Source organism: Platichthys flesus, chromosome 12 (genome assembly GCF_949316205.1).
Source record: "Platichthys flesus chromosome 12, fPlaFle2.1, whole genome shotgun sequence".
Taxonomy (NCBI): Eukaryota; Metazoa; Chordata; class Actinopteri; order Pleuronectiformes; family Pleuronectidae; genus Platichthys; species Platichthys flesus.
Window position 1 is genome coordinate 674,472 of NC_084956.1, and position 20,007 is coordinate 694,478.

Genomic DNA, 20,007 nt, shown 5'->3' on the forward strand with positions numbered 1-20,007 from the left:
TATATTTTCATCATATATAATTGAGTAAACACAGTGTGCATCAGTTGTTCTCTGCTCCTCCATGTTTTTATAATGTGTGAGTCAAACAAGGAGCTGAAGTGAAGTGAGTGAATGATGTGATTGACTTTCTGTCCGTGTGAAAGGTCGACGTCAGGAGCTGAGATCAGGTTCTTCAGCTTTGACTGTGGAGACTGAACGACGCATTCAGAAGAAGAAACCTGGATTTGTCCGGCTGTCGACACCATGTGGAAAATAAGCTTCATGTTTCTACTGTCCAAGTTACTGTGAAGGTCTTTACTGGTGTCTCTTTGTCCTGTGTCTCCACATGTCTGTGGGTGAAGCTCCCAGCGGGGACGATGACTCTGGATATCTCACCTGACACAGAGAGAGTGGCCCTCTTGCTCTGTTTGCTCTCTTCTGATCTGTTGTGGTGAGCGATGCACTGATAATCCCCGTTCCTGTCGGGCGTTAGCTCTGGAATCCTGAGGACGTTACTGGGAGTGATGGGGACCAGTGGTTTGTCGTTCCACTTGAACTCATAATACCACTCACTGACATTTGCTTCTCTCATGTGACACGTGAGATTAACGTGCTCCCCAGAATATAGAGTGGTTGAGTTGGGTTCAAAGGTCAGCTCAGCATCTACCACCCCCCCCCGCACAAACAGAACATAGTTAGAGGAAATACCAACCAGAGTTTTGTTCTATAAGTTTTTAGTTCATTCATATACTCACTAATCTTAGTGACAACACACAGGAAGAAAAATTAGATGAAATACACATATTAATAAAGATAGAGATCAATAAAGAAAAGAGCTGACTCACCTTCAGTGAGTCCACAGGAGAGGAGTGTATTCAGCACTGAAAGAAACAGTGGTATCTCATCAGACATTAATAACCCTGGTAAATAATCTAACACAGTACAGACTCTAGTAATAAGTCTGTTAGTAAGTACTGTTATATTGTAAAAGAGAGTATGAGCAGTAGTATTAAAACTACCCATCAAAGAAATTGTACAAAAGTATGAAATGTCTTGAGAATCAATAACTCAATGAATAAAAGAAGTTAAAATATCAGTGATCAACTGAGTTTGATCCATTCATTTGAATTCATGTGGATCAGATGATTGTTTCTCTGATAATCTTCAGGACAATATTCACAACCTGTAACTTAAAGTCTATAATTCTCATGAGATCATCACAATGTTTCATTCGTTTCTAAATCAACTTTTCTTATATCAAATTATCTTTTGGCAAATAAATCAATGAATCAGGTGTAAAATTGGTCTTTTTTCACGTGTCGGGGATCAAATAATAAATTTAAAGAAAATATAGTTTCCACTTTCTAACGGTTCTCCAACAATCACAATTTAGTCTCAAATAAAAGTTATTAAAGTTCATGTAACAGAATACATGCGTCTGGTTACCTCTGCAAATAGATAAAGACATTTCAGTTTCAGCAGCCGTTGCTGTGTCGAACGTTTTCACTGTTACTGTCCGACCAAGTTTATGGAGACTTTCAAAAGATCAGTGCACTGTGTGGTGAAGTCAATGTTTCCAGAGCTTTTCTGATCTCTCTCTCTCTCTCTCTCTCTCTCTCTCTCTCTCTCTCTCTCTCTCTCTCTCTCTCTCTCTCTCTCTCTCTCTCTTTTCTCCTCAACCTGCTTTTACACACGTCCCGACCTCCATTCACATATTTCATGTTACATGGATGAATCTAGTCTAAAAGAGCCTGAATGCATCTCGACGCCCTTTGGCTCCAGAACCACGAGATAAGAATCTCTTTGTCTGAAAATGTCCTTTGTGTAACCCACGTTACCTACCGCCATTTTGTCTTCGGCCTCATGGTGCCGCTGAGGTCGTAAAACCTCCATTTTGAATTACTTAACGTAACATCGACTTGAATTCGGCCAGACTACGAAACCATGTGACCAAGTCATTACTCCATTGCCCCTCCCCCTTCTCTTTCTTACACACACACACACACACACACACACACACACACACACACACACACACACACACACGCTCACACACACACACACATACACACACGCTCACACACACACGCTCACACACACACACACATACACACACACACACACGTTCACACCCACACACACACACACACACACACACACCCACACACACACACACACACCACACCCACACACACGCACACACACACACACACACACACACACACACACACACACACACACAGACACACACAGATAAATACCCTCAGTATTACATGTGTTCTAAATTGTGATAAGTGCTGCTGCCGTTGTCATCTTTGAAATATTGGAGTTTGTTAAATGAACAATCATTGAAATAACATTAACTTTTATTTCTCTTTTTAATAAATCCTTTTTTAATTAAAGTATTTGTATTTTGTGATTATTTGTGCATATGTATGTGAATGCAGCTGGATGACTATAGCCTGTGCTCGAACTTAAAACCCTTCATTGTTTATTATATAATCATTAATATTAAATATTGAGAATATTCATTTAACTTTTATAACTTGAGACTGATCGTTAAATATTGACTTGTTGGTCCCTGTAACCAGGGTAATAAGTAATAATTACAGTTTGTAATATTGTTAATTGATAATTTTATTGTTTTCATTAGTTATTTTACTATTGTTGATGAATAAAGTATAATTTCTAATTCATTTTACTATTCTGAATCGATAGCTTAATAATTGTTAAAAAAAAGTATACATAATTTTTTTATTTTAACAATCATATTTCATGATTATTAATAATTAGCCAACGTCAAATCTACTACTATTGCACTGAACATTGAATTGATAGAATAAAAGTTCCTGATACTCACAGAAGGAGGAGAGCACACGGAGCAGAGAGAGCCCCATGGTCCCATCCAGCAGCTCCACTCAAACACACTTCAAGACAGGTGGAGGATCAGTGGAGCACATCTCTTATCAACATGAGAGAGGGAGGTGTTGGTGCTCTTCTGTTTCCTGGGTCAGTTTCCTTCTTCACAGGAACCTCACCCCCCCACTCTGAGGCTACTTTAACACGTTTCTGTTGCTGTGGAGCCACCGTGATAGAAACCAGCACACGTCCCTGCACCAGACACAACTGTCCTCCTGATGGTTACTGGACATTTTGAATTATATGATATCTGAAATAATGGGGATAGCAATGATGGAAATTTAAGAAAGTAAAAAGGATAACGTAGTTTTCCCTCATATGTCTTCAGTGTAAAATGTCTTTATAGATTATGATCATTTCATGTTGTGGAAGATGTCTCTGACTTTTTGATGACAGGAAACAACGTGACAGGAAACATGCAATCAGATGTTAAAACTACAGCTCACAACATGTCCTTTAATTCTAATTCTAATTCCAAAGACGTTTAATTATCACTGATTTACAGGCAAGCAAGTAATCTGACATTTGTGTGTTGACTTAATTCATAAACACTAGAAAGACATAAGATGTAGAATGTTACGATACGAGACGGGTGGACCCCAGAGCGGAGGCAAAACACAGAGCACGGAGGTGGTGCGTTCAATAACGTTTATTTAACGTGGGACAAGGTAGATAGACGGGGTTCTTCAGCGCAGAGGAGAAGCAGGTGAGCAGGATGACGGGGTAGCTGGAGGACAGGAGAACAGACACAAGGATTAACGGAGAGAATAACCACAGGAGAATCTGACTAGGAGCCGAGAACGAGAAACTACCAGTGTAGTGACAAGGATGAACTGGCGATGACTCCGCGCCCAGCCAGGGCAGATTTAGTGATCAGTTGATGAGTGCAGGTGCGCCTGGTGAGCCGAGTCATCTAGTGAGACGAGCTGCACCTGCGGGAAAAGGAGAGGAGAGAGGACGAGGGGAACTGGAGGCACAGAGAACTGTGACATAGAATTTCTGTGGAACTCTATACTGTGACATAGAGTTCCTCTGCTGAGCCCCGACACTCCAGTTCAATCAATCTGCAAACACTAATATACCAGTTCTCTAAATGGGATCTTTCACTGGGAAACTGGTGGAAAAGTCCAACATGTTCATTTTAAACAAAGTGAACAACGTCCTGTCCCTTTGTCTGTTTCTGCACCAAACTCATTGGGTTCTTGGTTCCATCCTTCTGTCAAGTTCTGTGGATATTGGTTCAGTAGTTTTTGTGTAGTCCTGCTGATAAACCAACAAACACAACAATGGGCATGGGTGAGAACATGAGCTCCTGGTGGAGGTAGAGACGGCTTTCGGGGTTAAGCCATCAACGGGGTTGATGGCTAAGGTTCCATGTTTAATGGGTAAATTACGGTGGCCCTGAGAGCTCAACGAACAGCAACTTAAAGGGGACATCTTATGCCCATTTCACCACAGTTGATATGGCTCCTTGGGGTCTTAACGAAATGTCTGTAACATTTTTTGGTCAAAAAACCACAAGGATCAGTTCATACCCGGGTATGAGTTTATTTTAAAGCGAGCGACGGAGGCGGCAACGAGCTGCTGGTGACCGGCACCGGTTCTTGCAGCTCGAGGTACATGGAGCAAATCTGTACGGGCCACAAAAGTTATGAGGCGCAGCTCTCTCCCCCCCTCCTCCTCCTCCGCTTCGCCGCCCGGGGGGGGGGGGGGGGGGGGGTTCTGGAACACGTTCCGGTGCTATTTTCTAACAAAGCTCCACAAACAGCTGTTTTAAGTTATACCTGCTGTTTCAACCGGGCGACACACACAGAAGCAACGACTCGGGTTAGCCTCCCAGCCGGGGTTCCACATGCAATACTGCTGTCAATACGTTCACAAGCAGCCATTCCAGAAAGTGATGCAACTTTAAACACAAACTAACAGCCAACTAGCGTTAGCCCGCTGCTGCTAACCGTAGCGGGACACACAGGCTGGAGATTTGTCACAGAGCGATAATGATCAATGATGAAAATGAGACATACCCTGCAGACGTGGGGAACCCTGAGCCGGTGAGACGTGTCCGGCTCTCAGGTGTGTGAAGTCAGCGGAGCATCGCCAGCCTCGCAGTGAGCCGCCCGGGTACAGCCGGGATCCAACCCGCCACCGAGCAGCCGGCTGGCAAGCCGGCACTGATTGCTATGAGGCTAACGCCACCTAGCTTACATGTCATCGTCAATTACCGAAACAAAACAGCTTTTCTAGTTGAAGACACTCACTGCACAGTCAACGCTCCCCTGACCGTGGGGAGATCAGTCAGGCGGCTGCTGCTAACCGTAAACAAACACCGACAGGTCCACCAGAAGCGAGCAGCTGACATGGAGCCATTAACCCGACATCACCTAACGAGCCCGAGCTGAGGAGGGGCTTTGGCTCGTCACTTACTCCGACCGCAGGCTCTGCTTCTCGGCCAGATCTCCGCCTCTCACCCCGCTCACCAGCTGGTTAGTGTCCCCCCTCTGCTAGCTTCCCAGGGAACACCCGCCGCCTCGAGCTGAGGAGGGTGCTGTGGCTCGTAACGTAACCCGGTCTCCTCCTCCACCAGATCTCCGCCTCCAGGGGGGGGCTATGCCATGTAGACCGACTGTGACGTCAATTCTGGTCGTATTCCCATTCGACTCACTCTATGGTATAGTTTCTTACATAGAGGAACCACAACAAATCAAGGGAGTTGTTTTTTCCAGAGTTTTTGGGACGGTAGACAGATACCCACATTAACGTGTAGAAGCACTACAAAAGTGGATTTTTCATAATATGTCCCCTTTAAAGCCACATCATGTAACTGATACTGAACAACAGCGCCCCCTGCAGCCACCTCCTGGTCTCTGTGTCTGAAGTGTTTTCATGTGCAGAACAAAGTTAATCAATGTGTCCTCCCTCTGGATATTACCCATGATCCTCTGCTTCCTGAGCCTGAAGAGCTGCAGCTGTAACAAATCCACCAAACTCAGAATTCTTCATATTTCACATTTTCCTGCTGAATATTGGAGATAAACTCTGTTTTTTAATAACTTCAGGGTGTTTTTAACTGATCTCAGTTCAGCTTCACTCTTCAGCTGGCTGTATCTGTGACTCTCAGTCAGTTCTTCTCTCAGGAGATGGAACCCACTCAGCAGAGTCACAGAGAACAGACGCTCAGGGAGAGAAGGAGGAAACTTTCTCATGTTCACATTTGGATTTAATATCAGCAGCGAACAGAAGAGGACCGAGGACAGAGCCCAGTGGGACGCCTGTCCTCAACTCACAGCTCGGGATCTTTGAAACCACAAACTACTCCCTCAGCCAGTGAAGCATCAGAAACAAATGTGTGTGTGTGTGTGTGTGGTTGCACCACAAAGACCTGAACGTGTGTGTGTGTGTGTGTGTGTGTGTGTGTGTGTGCATGTGTGTGTGTGAATGAAAAATGTAGATGGCAGAAAGAAGCAGAAGAAGAAAAGCTGAAGTGAACGAAGCTGCCAGACTCTCGCTGAGCTTGAGTCCTCACAGGAACACAGCCAGCGTCCGACATGGGGGGGGGGGGTCTTAGTGTCCGGATCTTTGGAGGATCTGACCCATGCTGCTGCCTGTTGTGTGTGTGTGTGTGTGTGTGTGTGTGTGTGTAATATGTGGTACTGGAGCTGAGTCTCATCTAGAGTCAAATGTAAAATCCCATGTGTGATGCTCCAAAGCGCCGCCTGTGGGTTGGATGTGGTGTTACACCTTAAAACGACACAATGTCAATCTGAGTGTGCGAGTGAATTCATTGAGGCCCATAACAAACACTTGTTGCCAAAGGGTCATGGAACTATACATCCTCCCGCAGACACACACTCAGACACACACTCACACACACACACACTCACACACACACACACACACACACACACACTCACACCACTTGTTGGGCTGTTGGCCTGGTAACCACTGAGAGGGGTTAAGACTCCACTTCTTCCTCCGTTTCTTGGATTCGCTCCATTCTGCAGTTGTGTGTTTAATCTTTAAAGCAGCAGAGACCCACTGTAAAACACACAACCACACACACACACACACACACACACACACACACACAGAGGGATCGTCACTGAATGTCACTGCAGGTTCTTGCAGAGCAGGAGTTTCTCAACCTTAGACATGGTTTATGTTTTTTTATGAAAATTCCTGACGTGGCCACACGGTGTCGCTGGTGCACAGATATAATAACAGTCACCAGATTTTTTTCATTTTTTTTATTTTTTACAAAAGTTACACAAAGTTTATAGAAAGGATTAGTTGCACAAAACAAATGAAGTTTAAAGAACTTGACTATATATCTACTGATCACTAGTGTCATCATCATCATCATCATCATCATCATCATCATCATCATCATCGTCTCATTTGATTTATTAGTCACAACATCTGATTCAAAATTAACTACGACTAACTCAACGATGTTAAATGAAACTAACTGGAGGCGTTTGTCATGAATTATAAATCAGATTCATTTACTACAGATGAATTTGATTTCATGGATAATTCGGTTTTACGTTTTAATGAAGTTGTAAATTAGATGGAGGCACCATTTCTTTTTTGTTTAACTTTAAAATCAAACGTGTCTGATTTAAAGAACCTTCGTCTCCTCCTTGTTGTTCAGGTTCTGATCCGTCGTTTCTCATCAACCCTCAAAGAACCTGGTGAAGAAGGAGCAGACCGAGTTCCATCCCTCGCTGCAGTAGCTCTGCACCGGCTGCATGTCGTTCATCACGCCCTCCTCCTCCAAGCCAGTCCTCTCCTCCTTCTTCTTCTTCTCCTCCTCCTCCTCGTTCTTCTTCTTCCTCTCGGTCTTCCCTCCGTCTTGATTCTTGCTGGCAGACGCTCCCTTCTTCTTCCCCCCCTCCTTCCCGGCCTTCCTCTCCTCCTCTCCGCTGTGTTGGGCGAGTTTCATGTGGGCCTCGGCCGGCGCCTTCTTGCAGGTTTTTGCTTTCAGGACTTTCTCTCCGTCGCAGGCGTTCTGTCTTTTCTTCAGCTTCCCCACCAGCTGCTTCCAGTACTGACTGGACTTCACGCCGTACGCCTGGCACAGGTCCGGCTTGCCGGCGTAACGGCACCAATACCTGCAGGAGGAGAACGAGCAGAGGTCAAGAAAGTCAAGGAGAAGAAATCCGGCACTGCTGCACCACGTCAACAAAGTCCACATTGAAACCTTTAGTGGCAGAAAATAGTTTATTGTTCCAGAATGAAACGTCAGTTTTCCGTCCTAGAGTCTTTGAACCTTGAGTTCATGACATCATCCCGAAGGAGGAAAGCAGGAGGATCAAAGTGCAGGGGTCAGGTGAAGGTCAATAACAAGATGTGACCTTCTGTTCGGGAAAATCAATGGAAGTTAACGGAAGGTACAAAAGCAAAGGATGGTCCAAGGAAAAGAAAACGAGTGATCGGGACAAGATGAACTGACGAAGACAAAGAGAAGCACGAGACGAGGAGGACAGAGGACGGAACTCAGGTGAAGACGTTCACAAAGACCGTGAACAGGACAAAGACAGGAAATGAAACAGGAAGCTGAGAACTCAGGGAAACAACCGAACACAAACCAAATCCAAACTCAAGATAAATGTCCACAAACAAAAAGTGTCCAACCGAAGCTCTTCAGTGAATTAGAGCTCCGAGTCATGACGGACACGATGAGACATGGATGTGAGGTTTGATGTGAATTCCTCATGAAGCCCATGTCTCACTCTGACAGATCCTCTCACCTCTGCTGCTCCCCCAGCGTCTCAGTACTGCAGTTCACCACCAGGCTCACCAGGCCGTCTCCGGACGTCTCCCAGGTGCAGCGGTGTCCCTCCTTGGTGGTCAGCTCTCCAGAGCCCGGCACCGAGCGGTTCCTGGGCCTCTTGGCCGGGGGGGGCTCGGTCGGAGGCTGCCGAGGTTTGTCGGGTTTGGCCTGACCAGACTGCCGCTTGGCATCGGAGAGGACGGAGAGGCAGAGGACGAGGACGAGGAGGACGCTGCACGGAAGGACGCTCATGTTTGCTGAGGAGGACATGTGGACACAGAGAAAAGGTTATTTTCTGAAGACAGGATTTACTGAAATTAATTTGACGCCTGCTGGTGGACAAGTGTGAAGCAGCTCGAACCACATCAGGTGGTGGAGACCAAACATGGAGCTGAAAGTAAGTTGAACAGCTGCTTCACATTTCACAACTCAAGTTCATTTCAAAGATCGAATCCTTTGAAGATTTACACAGAGGTCAACCCTAATGAACCCACTGGACGGGACTAGCTGTCAATCACTCATAGATATGATGCTTTATGCTATATTTGACTCTAAATGAGAAGATTGATTAAACTCTTATTTGTCTTAATGTCTTAATGTTTTATTGTTGCTTTTATCCTTTTGTGAAACACTCTGTAACTTTGTTAAATTAAATTCTGTTTAAATAAATCCCATTATTATCATTTCCTTGCTCAGGGATCGATGTAAGTGATGAGTTGTGATGAACCTGTTTCCTCACACAGGCTCTTATTCATGTTTTTCTCTTGTAATGAAAAGAAAACCTGTTTAAAATCAGGGAAATCAAAACCTTTGATTTAAAATGATAAAGTAATAAACATAATATCTGTCGCCTGAATTCTAAATTAAATCCAACTTGTACTCGAGAGTTTCTCTCTGCGTCAAAATCCAAGAGTCAAAGAGGCCGAGTTCTAAATGTTAAAAAAGACAAAGGACAGGGGGGGGGGGGGGGGGGGCTGTGTGTGAGCTTATTGAAAATCAGTCGAGCGTCACACACACTCACACACACAGACACTCTCACACACACACACACACACACACACACACACACACACAGTAGCATTCTAGATGACGGAGGAGAGGACACTTAACTTCGTCACTTAGCAACAACAGTCAATCTGAACCAAACACATTTATGTCTCATCAGGATCCATGAATTATTCTCCATGAAGATGATGTCACACATGAAATCAGAATTCATATTGTGCTTGTTTCATAAAAGTTGAATCTCCACCAAATTCAAATTGTTTTTATTGATAATAAAGATCTGAGAAGACAAAGCAAAGAAACATAAAGAAATCAGAGCTCAACAATAAGTTGAGATTTTACGACAATAACATTGTAATTTAGAGTAAAGTAGAAATTTTACACATTTAAAGTTATGATCAAAGAATTGTTTGTAATTCTCAATCAACCTGTTGTAATCTTGAATTAAATAAAGTCATAATGTGAAGTTAAAGATGTTTCTCTGCTCGTGTCTGAACAACATTAACACTGATTATCAGTTTGTGTCTCAATCAGTTGTGTTGAGTTCCTTATTAAAACCATTAAATATTCAGAGGATGTTTGTTGTATTTTAAATCATAATGTGCAGCTCGTTGAAGTTTTCTCAGTTGTTCTGTTTTAATAAACAGCGTCTGCAGTTTGAATTGATGTCAACAATTAGCATCTGGATGAATCAGATCAGAACCGCGGCCCCTGGACCCGAACACACTAAGTGACGACAACACAACAGGTCGTGTGGTGCAAACATTAATCCATTAATTAATAACGTTTGTGTTTGTGCTGCAGTGAAGTGGATAATGAAATCAGGAGGTCGTGCTCCACAGCGTCTGAAGACAAAGTCGTTTCTGAGAAAATGAACTGGAATCATGATCAGACTCTTTAGTCCAATTATAACACAATCATTTCTCTTCACACTGAGAAACATTGGAACCCAACCAACACAAAAGGATCTCAGAGTGTTCTGCTCTTTGTCTGGATGAGGTCACTCGAGGCGTTAACACCAGTGATTGTGATTGGCTGAAGGATGAGAGATCTATAAACACGACGCACAACCATGGGAGCAACAAAAGTGAAACACAAAACCTGCTGCATCACAAACGACACTGATTAAACCCAAAGTAATTAAACTGCATCCGTTACTACTTTTAATTAAATATGTGCTGAACTAAATAAACTTTTAAAAATTTTACAGAGGAGATTTGTAATATTTGTTTCTCTCACTTGATAAATCAGATTTTTTAAATAATTTTTTAATTAATAAAATGTTTTATAACTCAAACGTGAAATTACCGACCTGAAATGACAGAAACTTCTTAGACAAACATTTAACTTCTACTTTTTAGTTTGGCTCATGTCCCATCTGCTAACATGGAGCAGGAGGGTTAATGACCCATACTGCAGCCAGCCACCAGGGGGCGATGCAGAGGTTATGTCTTGATTATTCAGGGCTGTCATGTCGTCCATCTTTATTTACCATCACTGGGGTTGTTTCGGTGACAGCTTGGTTTCCGTGTGTCTAAAACATGTTACCAAAACAGATATGATGTAAATATGATCCAGTGTTGTGACACGGAGGCGCCTGTAGAGGGCGCTGTGCTGCGGCCTCACAACGGGTTTGTGTGTGTAGACGTCTGATGAATTTAACACAACAAACACAAACACCTTCTACTTGGTTCAGTGAATCAATGAAATCAAACTGTTCTTCCTTTCTCAAACATCACACTGAAAAACAGAGAGTTGAATATTTTGTCAAGTTCAGATAAAGATAAGTTAAGATGTTTCAAACCTTTGATTAACTTAACTTCTTCTTTTAACACAATCACAACTTCATTTTCATCCTGAACTAAGAAGATCAGAGTCAAATCAACGCTTCACGTTTCGTCCGCAAAGACGAGCAGCATCAAAACAAAAATAATCCCCCTCCATCCACAGCACCCCCCATCCCCCCACCCCCTCCTGCTAATACACCCCTCATCTATTAATCACGATGGAAACAACAACAACAACAACATGCTGTGTTTCCTGTAAGGCTGTGAGGTCTCTACCGTGTGGCTCCTGGTCTCAGGCAGAAGCAGAACCAGTGTTGGAGAGTTTGAGGTGTCGGGGGTGCGAGCTGAGGCCCGGTGCTCTTACCATGTGACGCTCCGAGGCTCCGGGTCGCTGTGGAGCCGAGGGGCCGAGGGGCCGGGGATAAAGGAGGTGCAGGGGGGGGGGGGGGTAAGGAGGACTATACGAAGAAGTGCCCACCCGAAACCAAGCGCGCCTCCCACATTCACCCCCACTGAAAAACCCTGAGAGTGTGTGTGTGTGTGGGTCTCTGTGGTGTGTGTGTGTGTGTGTCTGTGTGTGTGTGAAAGACAGAAGGACAATGGACACACTTGCCAAAGGTTTTCTCGCCCTCTGTGCGACACCTCAGGGGTTTGGATGCTTCGGTTGTCGTTCACTCTACAAAACAATTCTTTGTTCAACACAACAAATACACACTTTAACCGCAGCGTCTTGATTTTAGTTTGTCTTGAAACAAATAAATTAGTTTTTAAATCTTGATTTTCGTTTTTACACATGGTAAATACTTTTCACAGTTTGTTTTTCTGAACTGGAAACAAATTTGTTCACGATGTAGAAACTGAGCAACAAATCCTCAGAGGAAACTTTATGTTGGTTTAATAAACTGATGTTAAATAAAGAGAATTCAGTGAAAACAGAGAACAACGATATGTTATTAAGTCTCTACCAGGGCACCACATGCTGGAGGTGTTGGGTCCATATTTATTGAAGATATATGTAACATGTGTTATGAAACGCTGCCTGTAGCATCGTGATTGATCCGGTTTATACTCGTTGATCAAAGTGAAGACCAGGTTTCAGATGTTGAACTGAAGCGTTCCTCTTCTCCTGCAGACCTCCTTCACAGAACAGAACCTCAAACACATCTGCTGCTGTTTGAAGACCTGAAACCATCTCTGATGTGTGACAGTAAATGAAAGTCCCTCTTCTTCTCTATTGGCCCACGTTTGTCTTGCTCTGCCGCTCGGTCACTGTATTAATAACAGTGAGTAGCTCGGCCTCGGCCGAGATGAATGAGGAGAATCTTCTCTCTCCTCCAGGACAAAGACTCGAGCAGGAATCTGGGTCACAGCTTAACCCCCCGCTGACACGCTGCCATGGCCGCCCAGCTCCTTCTCATTCCGCTTGGGCCTGGTGGAGGGGTGAGGACGGCTCGGTGGCCCCGCGCTGCCAGAAATCTGCCTGCTGAAGAAAAGATGCTTCCAAAACCAAGTCGGCGTCAGTAAACACCTCGTTCCGCCCGGTCCGGCCAATCAGGGACGAGCAGCTCACCGAGCGCCATCAGTCCGAGAAGCATCAGTTTCTCAGATCAGTGGAGTCACAGCTGGAGTCGCCTCGGAGGAGACAGAGTGAATAATGTGAGGAAGTGAGGGAGAGGACGTTCTTCCTCCTCTTTTAGTTTTGTGTTTCTGTTTTTATACCAGAGGAACTTTGGTTTTCATTCTGTGTGTGTGTGTACCCTGCAGAGAGACCTCACTGTCACAATGAGCTGTTCGAGTCAGGTTCAGGTTAGAGTTAGAAGATAGAAGTAGAACGTGTGTGTATGTGTGTGTGTGTGTGTGTGTGTGTGTCTCTCAGCCTTCTGAAGTAGACCCACAGGGTGCAGCTCGGACTCTGTCGCCTCCTACTGGAGGTTTGAAGAAACAAACACATTGAACAGAAGGGAGACTTGACCTGGTGATGAATGACTGAGACATGAGAAGTTTAACCTGGAAACACGAGGAGGTTCCAGATCTTCTGGTGATGAGGTCGACTCCGGTGTGGATGAGCTGGAAACAACAACACTGATCTTTCCACAGCAGAGTTTAAACGTCATGTACCGCCTCCTGCTGCTCTACAGGCTCCGCCCCTCGCCTGATGTTCCCACATGTCGCTGTTGGTGTGAACGAGTCGAACCCACAACCTGCTGCTGCTTCACAAACACTAACTACACAACATCTGTGGACACAATCTTCCGAACATTATCCGGAGTCAAGGCTGTAAACGACTCAAGAGAAGTGTTGCCTCCCTGGGAGCATAAATCAAATTGGTGTTGTGATATTTGTCGTCTTCAGGAGACACAATGTTCGTCAGTGGAAAAGGACTGAAACACAATTCATCTCCACAACAGTGAAATGCAAACGGAATGAGATGAACAGCACTTTCCTCACACTCTCCAGTCCGAACCTGGTGATCTCTTTATCCACAGTTTATATTTAACTGGAGAGTCAAACGTCTCTTTGTCTGTGTGTGTCTTTGTGTGTGTGTGTGTGTGTGTGTGTTTGTGTGTGTGTGTGTGTGTGTGTGTGATGAGCTCCTGATGACTTTGAGTCCTTCACAGCAAACAGAAGTGTCCACTTTCAAGTTTTCAACGGTCATTGAGAAGCGGCTGCAATCAGTGATCCATCGCCTGCGTCGCCTCGTCTGTCGTGATCTTGTGTGTGTGTCTGTGTGTGTGTGTGTGTGTGTGTGTGTGTGTGTGTGTCTGTGTGGACAATAGAAGAGAATGTGATGAGACTAAGATGAAACATGTATTATTGAAAAACCACTTAGATCCGTGTTCATGTTCAAACTGTCGGTTGGAGTCAGATTACTCTGAAAAGTAATCAGTTACTGGAAGTTACAAGGAACAAGGTGTAATAAGTTACTGTTCTCCCTATGGATGGTTTTAGTTTTAGTTTAGTTAGTTTTAGTTTTTCATTGTAATTTATGGACTAAAGAAGACATACGTACGAGCCATGCTAACATGATGATGGTATCACTAGCAGCATCAGCACCTACAGTACTCTAAAGTACTACAGTACTCCACAGTAATCCACAGTACTACAATACTACAGAACTCCACAGTACTTATTACGTTTAAATGCAGCTGGCGACCTGAAGCTTTATTATCTCGAGATTACACTTTAAAAATCAGGTTCCATCATCTAAATGGAAATGAAAGAACAAGGAGGGGGATGGTGTGTGTGTGTGTGTGTGTGTGTGTGTGTGTTGTTAAGTGTAACCCTCACCTTCTTCATAGAGGAAAAATAAGCAGTTTGTATTGTAGCTGCTGTGAAGACAACAAATGTATTTAGACATTAAACTATTAATAAAATGTCAACACCAGAAATGATCAAAAACATCTATGACGAGGGTTTCATTTCCTGTATGAAAACTGCCATGTTTCATGATGTGGTACATTCGGGTCCCATGGACAGAGTGGGAGCAGCTGGAGCAGCAGACGACACCTGTGAGGTCAAAGGTCGCCTCCACCAGCGACTGAAGATGAAAGCAACAAACACACAGAGAAGAACAACTCACTCACAGTGAAACACAGAGTCCTGCTTTGCTCCTCATCTCCACCTCAGGCTGGATTCTATTCTCACACTTTTCTGCTCAGTCTCTGTGACCTCGGGCTACGGATCGATTTCTGAATAACGATTTGAAGAACTGGACGTTAATTATTTTGTTAAACACAGAAATTAGCAGGTCGTTATTTTTTAAATAGTTTTCATTGAGAGGAAAGTCGGAGATCAGAAACAGCTTCAGAAATGGGTTTTATTGCCAAGCAGGTTTACACCGTGTTGTGTTGGTGCAAGTATGAATATACAAAAAATAAAAGATATTATAAGGACCAGGGGAGATCATCATCGTGTGTTTCCACCACGTTTCATTCATCTCCTCATGTCAATGTAATATCCTGTGAGTTTGAAAACATTTATGAAACATCTGCTCCTCCTGAGCCGAGCTCCTTCGTCTTTGAGCACGAAGCCTCGTCCCTCTGTGGACCTCACTGTGAACCCTCAAACACTGATAAGTCTTTTCACTCACACACACACACACTTCTGAAACATCACAGAAATACTCTCCAAAATAAAAGCTATGAAATGTCAAGGTGGAAAATTAAGATTATTTAAAAAAAAGAATTTCATCAAACAGAACGTAAAGGTTTTCTAATGATGAAGAGAAACCATCAGCATATAAAGAAAAGAGAAGAACTTATTTTTCTGTGAGCATCAAAATCATTCCACTTCTGTCCATTTCTGAGGGAGAAGACAAAGTGAGGACAAGCTTCTGAGAGCCTCCTGTCTTTGTCCTCGGCTGCTCGTGTTCACCTGCCTCGCTGAGACACGTCTTTTCTCTTCGTCCCCCTGTCCACACTAAACAAACAACGTTTTAAAACTGAGTCACCACTGACTTCAAACATGCCCATGGAGCTTTAATCTGGATTATGATCCTCAAGTGTGGGATTTTATTTCATGATCAATAGTTATAGTTGTGGCAGAGCGGCCACTTCCTGCAGAAGCTTCACATGAGGAACAGCCTGAAGCAACACTTATCACTTTGTTCTGTTGACAAAAACTACTGTAAATAAAGATGGATGACGTGAGGGCTTCTAAACGTGAAGCCAGAGGGTCTCTATCGCCCCCTGGTGGCTGGCTGCAGAGAGAGTTACACGCCTCCTTCATGTTAGCAGATGGGACACGGACCAAACAACGTGTTCAGATCATTCACTTAAAAAAAGTACGACACAGTCACACAAACAAAGTTATTGTCTATATCATTTATCGTAGATCCTCTAAACTTAACAAAATAATTTTACAGTAACCACAATTATTTCCTAAACAAAAAACACATAGTATTTGTCTGTTCATTTATTATTGTAGCCATGTTACTGTAATAATTCAGGTTCGAGGACCTTTTACATCCATCCACTGTATTTAAAAAAAAAGTGAAGATAACATAATTTTACATTAATACAGAAATGAAATAAGGGAAACATTCAGTATCTCCGTGTAATAAATTAAGATGAATGTCTGAGAAGATCTTTTAATCAGAATCCAGCCTGTGTGTGTGTGAGGTCGATCTAAAATCTAAATCTGCTTCAGGTTCAACAAACACAAAAATTAACCAACAACAGTCAAAGAAACACATTCAGTAATTTAGGTCTGTTCCATGTTTTTTTTTTTAAACATTCTTGATGATTCCAAGTCAACAAACTGTAAATGTTTAAGAGAACAATCTGATTCCTCCTCACTGAAGTGTCCTCTTGTGTTTTGGAAGGAGGCCCAGTGGACCTGTTGAGTTCTGCTCTATCCGTCCTGCTGCACCTGTCCAGGGATCAGAGCGTCCCTCTCCTGCCCGGCCACCGGGGTGAAGGGCGTGATCGTGTCCAGGGAGATCTCCTCCTCCAGCTGGACGGCAGCAGGAAGCAGCAGGAGTCGGTTGTGGCTCCGGGAGCCGGACGACCCGAGCGACTCCTCGTCAAACTGTGCGTCCCCGTCCGCCCGGTGGTCACAGTGGGTGCTGCAGGGACGCTGCTGCAGCTGCGCAGGGACCAGCGCCTCCTTGTGGAGCGTGGTGTCGTGCTGGTAGGAAACCAGCTCGTTACTGAAGTTCACGGCCTCCACCGCGTTGCTGGAACAGATCCTGTTGCAGCCCAGGATGGTGGCGAAGGCCCGGCGGAAGTCTGCGTTGAAGGCGTAGATGACGGGGTTGAGGGACGAGTTGGCCCAGCCGAACCAGACGAAGACGGTGAAGGTGGAGTCGCTGACGCAGGGCGGGTCACAGAACGGGACGGCGCAGTTCAGGACGAAGAACGGCAGCCAGCAGAACACGAACACGCCCATGATGATGGAGAGCGTCTTCAGGACTTTGGTCTCCTTCTTGAACGAGGACTTCAGCGAGGCCTCGTCGTGGGGCCGGTGCTGCCGGTTCACGCTGAGGCCCTGGTTCTGGCCCTGGTTCTGGCCCTGGTTCTGGCCCTGGTTCTGGCCCTGGTTCTGGCCCTGGTTCTGGCCCTGGTTCTGGGCCTGCTCCGCCGCCCGCTCCAGAGACATGATGCGGCGGATCTGGGTCTGGGCGATCCGGTAGATGCGGGTGTAGGTGGCGATCATGATCACCACGGGGATGTAGAAGCTGATGAAGGACGAGGAGATGGCGTAGGTTCTGTTCAGGTTGGCCACGCAGCTCTTGGCCTTGGTGCTGACGTTGCTGCTGTTCGTTGAGGCGGCCATCACCTCCACCAGCTCCTCCATCATCTGGCCCTCCTCGCCCGCCCGGTGCCAGTTGAGCTGCACCGGGATGAAGGAGATGAGGATGGAGAGCGTCCACGCCACCCCGATCATGACGAAGGCCACGCGGTGCGTCATCTTCCGCTCGTACCGGAAGGGGCTGGCGATGGCCCAGTAGCGGTCCACGCTGATGATGCACAGGTTGAGGATGGAGGCGGTGGAGCACATGATGTCGAAGGCGATCCACACGCCACAGAAGCTTCCGAACAGCCACGTGCCCGTGACCTCGGTGATGGCCTCCCACGGCATCACGAGCACGGCCACGCACAGGTCGGACACAGCCAATGAGATGACGAAGAAGTTGGTGACTTTGGAGCGCAGGTGGCGGAACTTCACCACGGCCGCGCACACGAGCGTGTTCCCGAGCAGCGTGGACACGATGAGCAGGAAGAGGACGCATCCCACGAGCACGCGCACACCGCCCCTCCGCGCGCCTCCCTCCTCCTCCTCCTCCTCTTCCTCACCTGTCCCGTCCAGCTCGGACAGCACTTCAGAGAGATTCCTCCCCGACGCGTTTCTCATGTTTTTAATTCTCAGCCACAAAGTGAGGACTTAATAAAAGAAGCTCAGATGCGCTGCTCAGCGGCTCCTCGGCAGCTCCTCACGCACGAACCTTCATCTCGGACCAGAAGGAAAGAGTGTTGATTCAATAAAAAACATCTTTACGCTTCATTTCTCTGCGTCCGATGGAGACAATGTGGATCCTCAGAGACTAAATGAAAAGAGGAAGATGAATACAAATATTAATAAATGAGGAAACGTCTCTGGTCCAAGTGTCTCTGTCCCAGTGTCTCTCTCCAGGTGTCTCTGGTCCCTGTATCCCTGTCCAAGTGTCTCTGTCCCAGTGTCTCTCTCGAAGTGTCTCTGGTCCCTGTATCCCTGTCCAAGTGTCTCTGTCCCAGTGTCTCTCTCCAGGTGTCTCTGGTCCCTGTATCCCTGTCCAAGTGTCTCTGTCCCAGTGTCTCTCTCCAGGTGTCTCTGGTCCCTGTATCCCTGTCCAAGTGTCTCTGTCCCAGTGTCTCTCTCGAAGTGTCTCTGGTCCCTGTATCCCTGTCCAAGTGTCTCTGTCCCAGTGTCTCTCTCGAAGTGTCTCTGGTCCCTGTATCCCTGTCCAAGTGTCTCTGTCCCAGTGTCTCTCTCCAGGTGTCTCTGGTCCCTGTATCCCTGTCCAAGTATCTCTGTCTCGGTTTTTCTGTCCAGGTGTCTCTGTCCCAGTGTCTCTCTTCAGGCGTCTCTGGTCCCGGTTCCTCGGTCCTAGTCTCTGGTCCCTGTATCTCTGTCCAGGTGTCTCCGGTCCCTGTGTCCCTGTGTCTCCGGTCCCTGTGTCCCTGTGTCTCGGTCGCACCTCCTCTCCTCACGGTGACGCGCTCACGGTCAAGTTGGAGCCGCTGCTCAGGTAATAGATTACTTCTGCTCCCACGTTCACGTCTGTTTCATCAGATGAAAAAACACGAACCACGTGTTTGTACCTGAGAGGAAACTGATCTGGAGACACGCGTGAAATGAGCGAAGTGCGTTGAGAGTGAGAAAAAAAAGCATCATTCATTTGGAGCAGATTTATATTTATAGTTTTACACTTAGATGTTAAAACTGAGGCAAATATTCTGTGTTCATTATTTTCATGTAAAAAATAAACAAAGGAAAAATATTCAGCAGCTCAGGAAACTCATCGTTTATCAAAGTAAATGTGATGGAACCTAAAGATGTTCTTAATTAAAAGCTTCAGGTTCATCCATGCTGTGGGCTGGAGGCGCCCTCTGCTGGTGGAACGTGAGGACAAGCAGAGGCTGGATCTATAAACCTGTTGTTTCCTCCACTGAACCAGGGGGAACCGGATCCACGTGAACCATGGAGGCCTCAGTGCATCACAGACAGACACACACAACCATTCACACACACAGACAAGCTTCTGCATGGGTTCGGACCAGAGAACACCATGACGTTACATGGACAAAATTGTCGTCTAGAAACCTCTGGAAAAATCCCACTGATTACAATAGATAATGACCAGAAGAACTGTTTGAAATACCACAAAAAAATGACAAAAATTCTATGAATTATTACAAACATATGACAAAAATGACCCAGTTCTAAAAAAGCAATATGAAGCTGCTACAAATGAACAAAAAGAGCTAGAAAAATTACTACATAAATGACCAAGTACTAGAAAACACCACGGAAATACTTCAAAATTGTATGAAAATGCTACTA

The 20,007-nt window shown here is 45.3% G+C and overlaps 3 protein-coding genes across 4 annotated transcripts in view; all 3 read right to left on the reverse strand.

The window, feature by feature from the left end:
• LOC133966542 (basement membrane-specific heparan sulfate proteoglycan core protein-like) overlaps positions 1 to 20,007 on the reverse strand; it is a 298,590-nt gene that overhangs the window by 11,125 nt on the left and 267,458 nt on the right. The window lies entirely within an intron of this gene.
• Positions 7,153 to 11,944, reverse strand: fgfbp3 (fibroblast growth factor binding protein 3). 2 transcript variants are annotated; one of them, XM_062400550.1, is made up of 3 exons: positions 11,828 to 11,944; positions 8,649 to 8,928; positions 7,153 to 8,009 (listed from the first exon to the last, which is right to left on the reverse strand). In XM_062400550.1, the coding sequence occupies exons 2-3, from the start codon at positions 8,921 to 8,923 to the stop codon at positions 7,571 to 7,573; spliced, it is 714 nt and encodes a 237-aa protein (XP_062256534.1). In that variant the 5' UTR covers positions 8,924 to 8,928; positions 11,828 to 11,944; the 3' UTR covers positions 7,153 to 7,570. The 2 variants fall into 2 exon arrangements, with proteins under 2 accessions (XP_062256534.1, XP_062256535.1); XM_062400551.1 differs by having other exon boundaries at positions 11,740 to 11,849.
• LOC133966358 (D(5)-like dopamine receptor) lies at positions 16,399 to 18,293 on the reverse strand. The gene has a single exon (XM_062401262.1). The coding sequence runs from the start codon at positions 18,043 to 18,045 to the stop codon at positions 16,816 to 16,818; it is 1,230 nt and encodes a 409-aa protein (XP_062257246.1). The 5' UTR covers positions 18,046 to 18,293; the 3' UTR covers positions 16,399 to 16,815.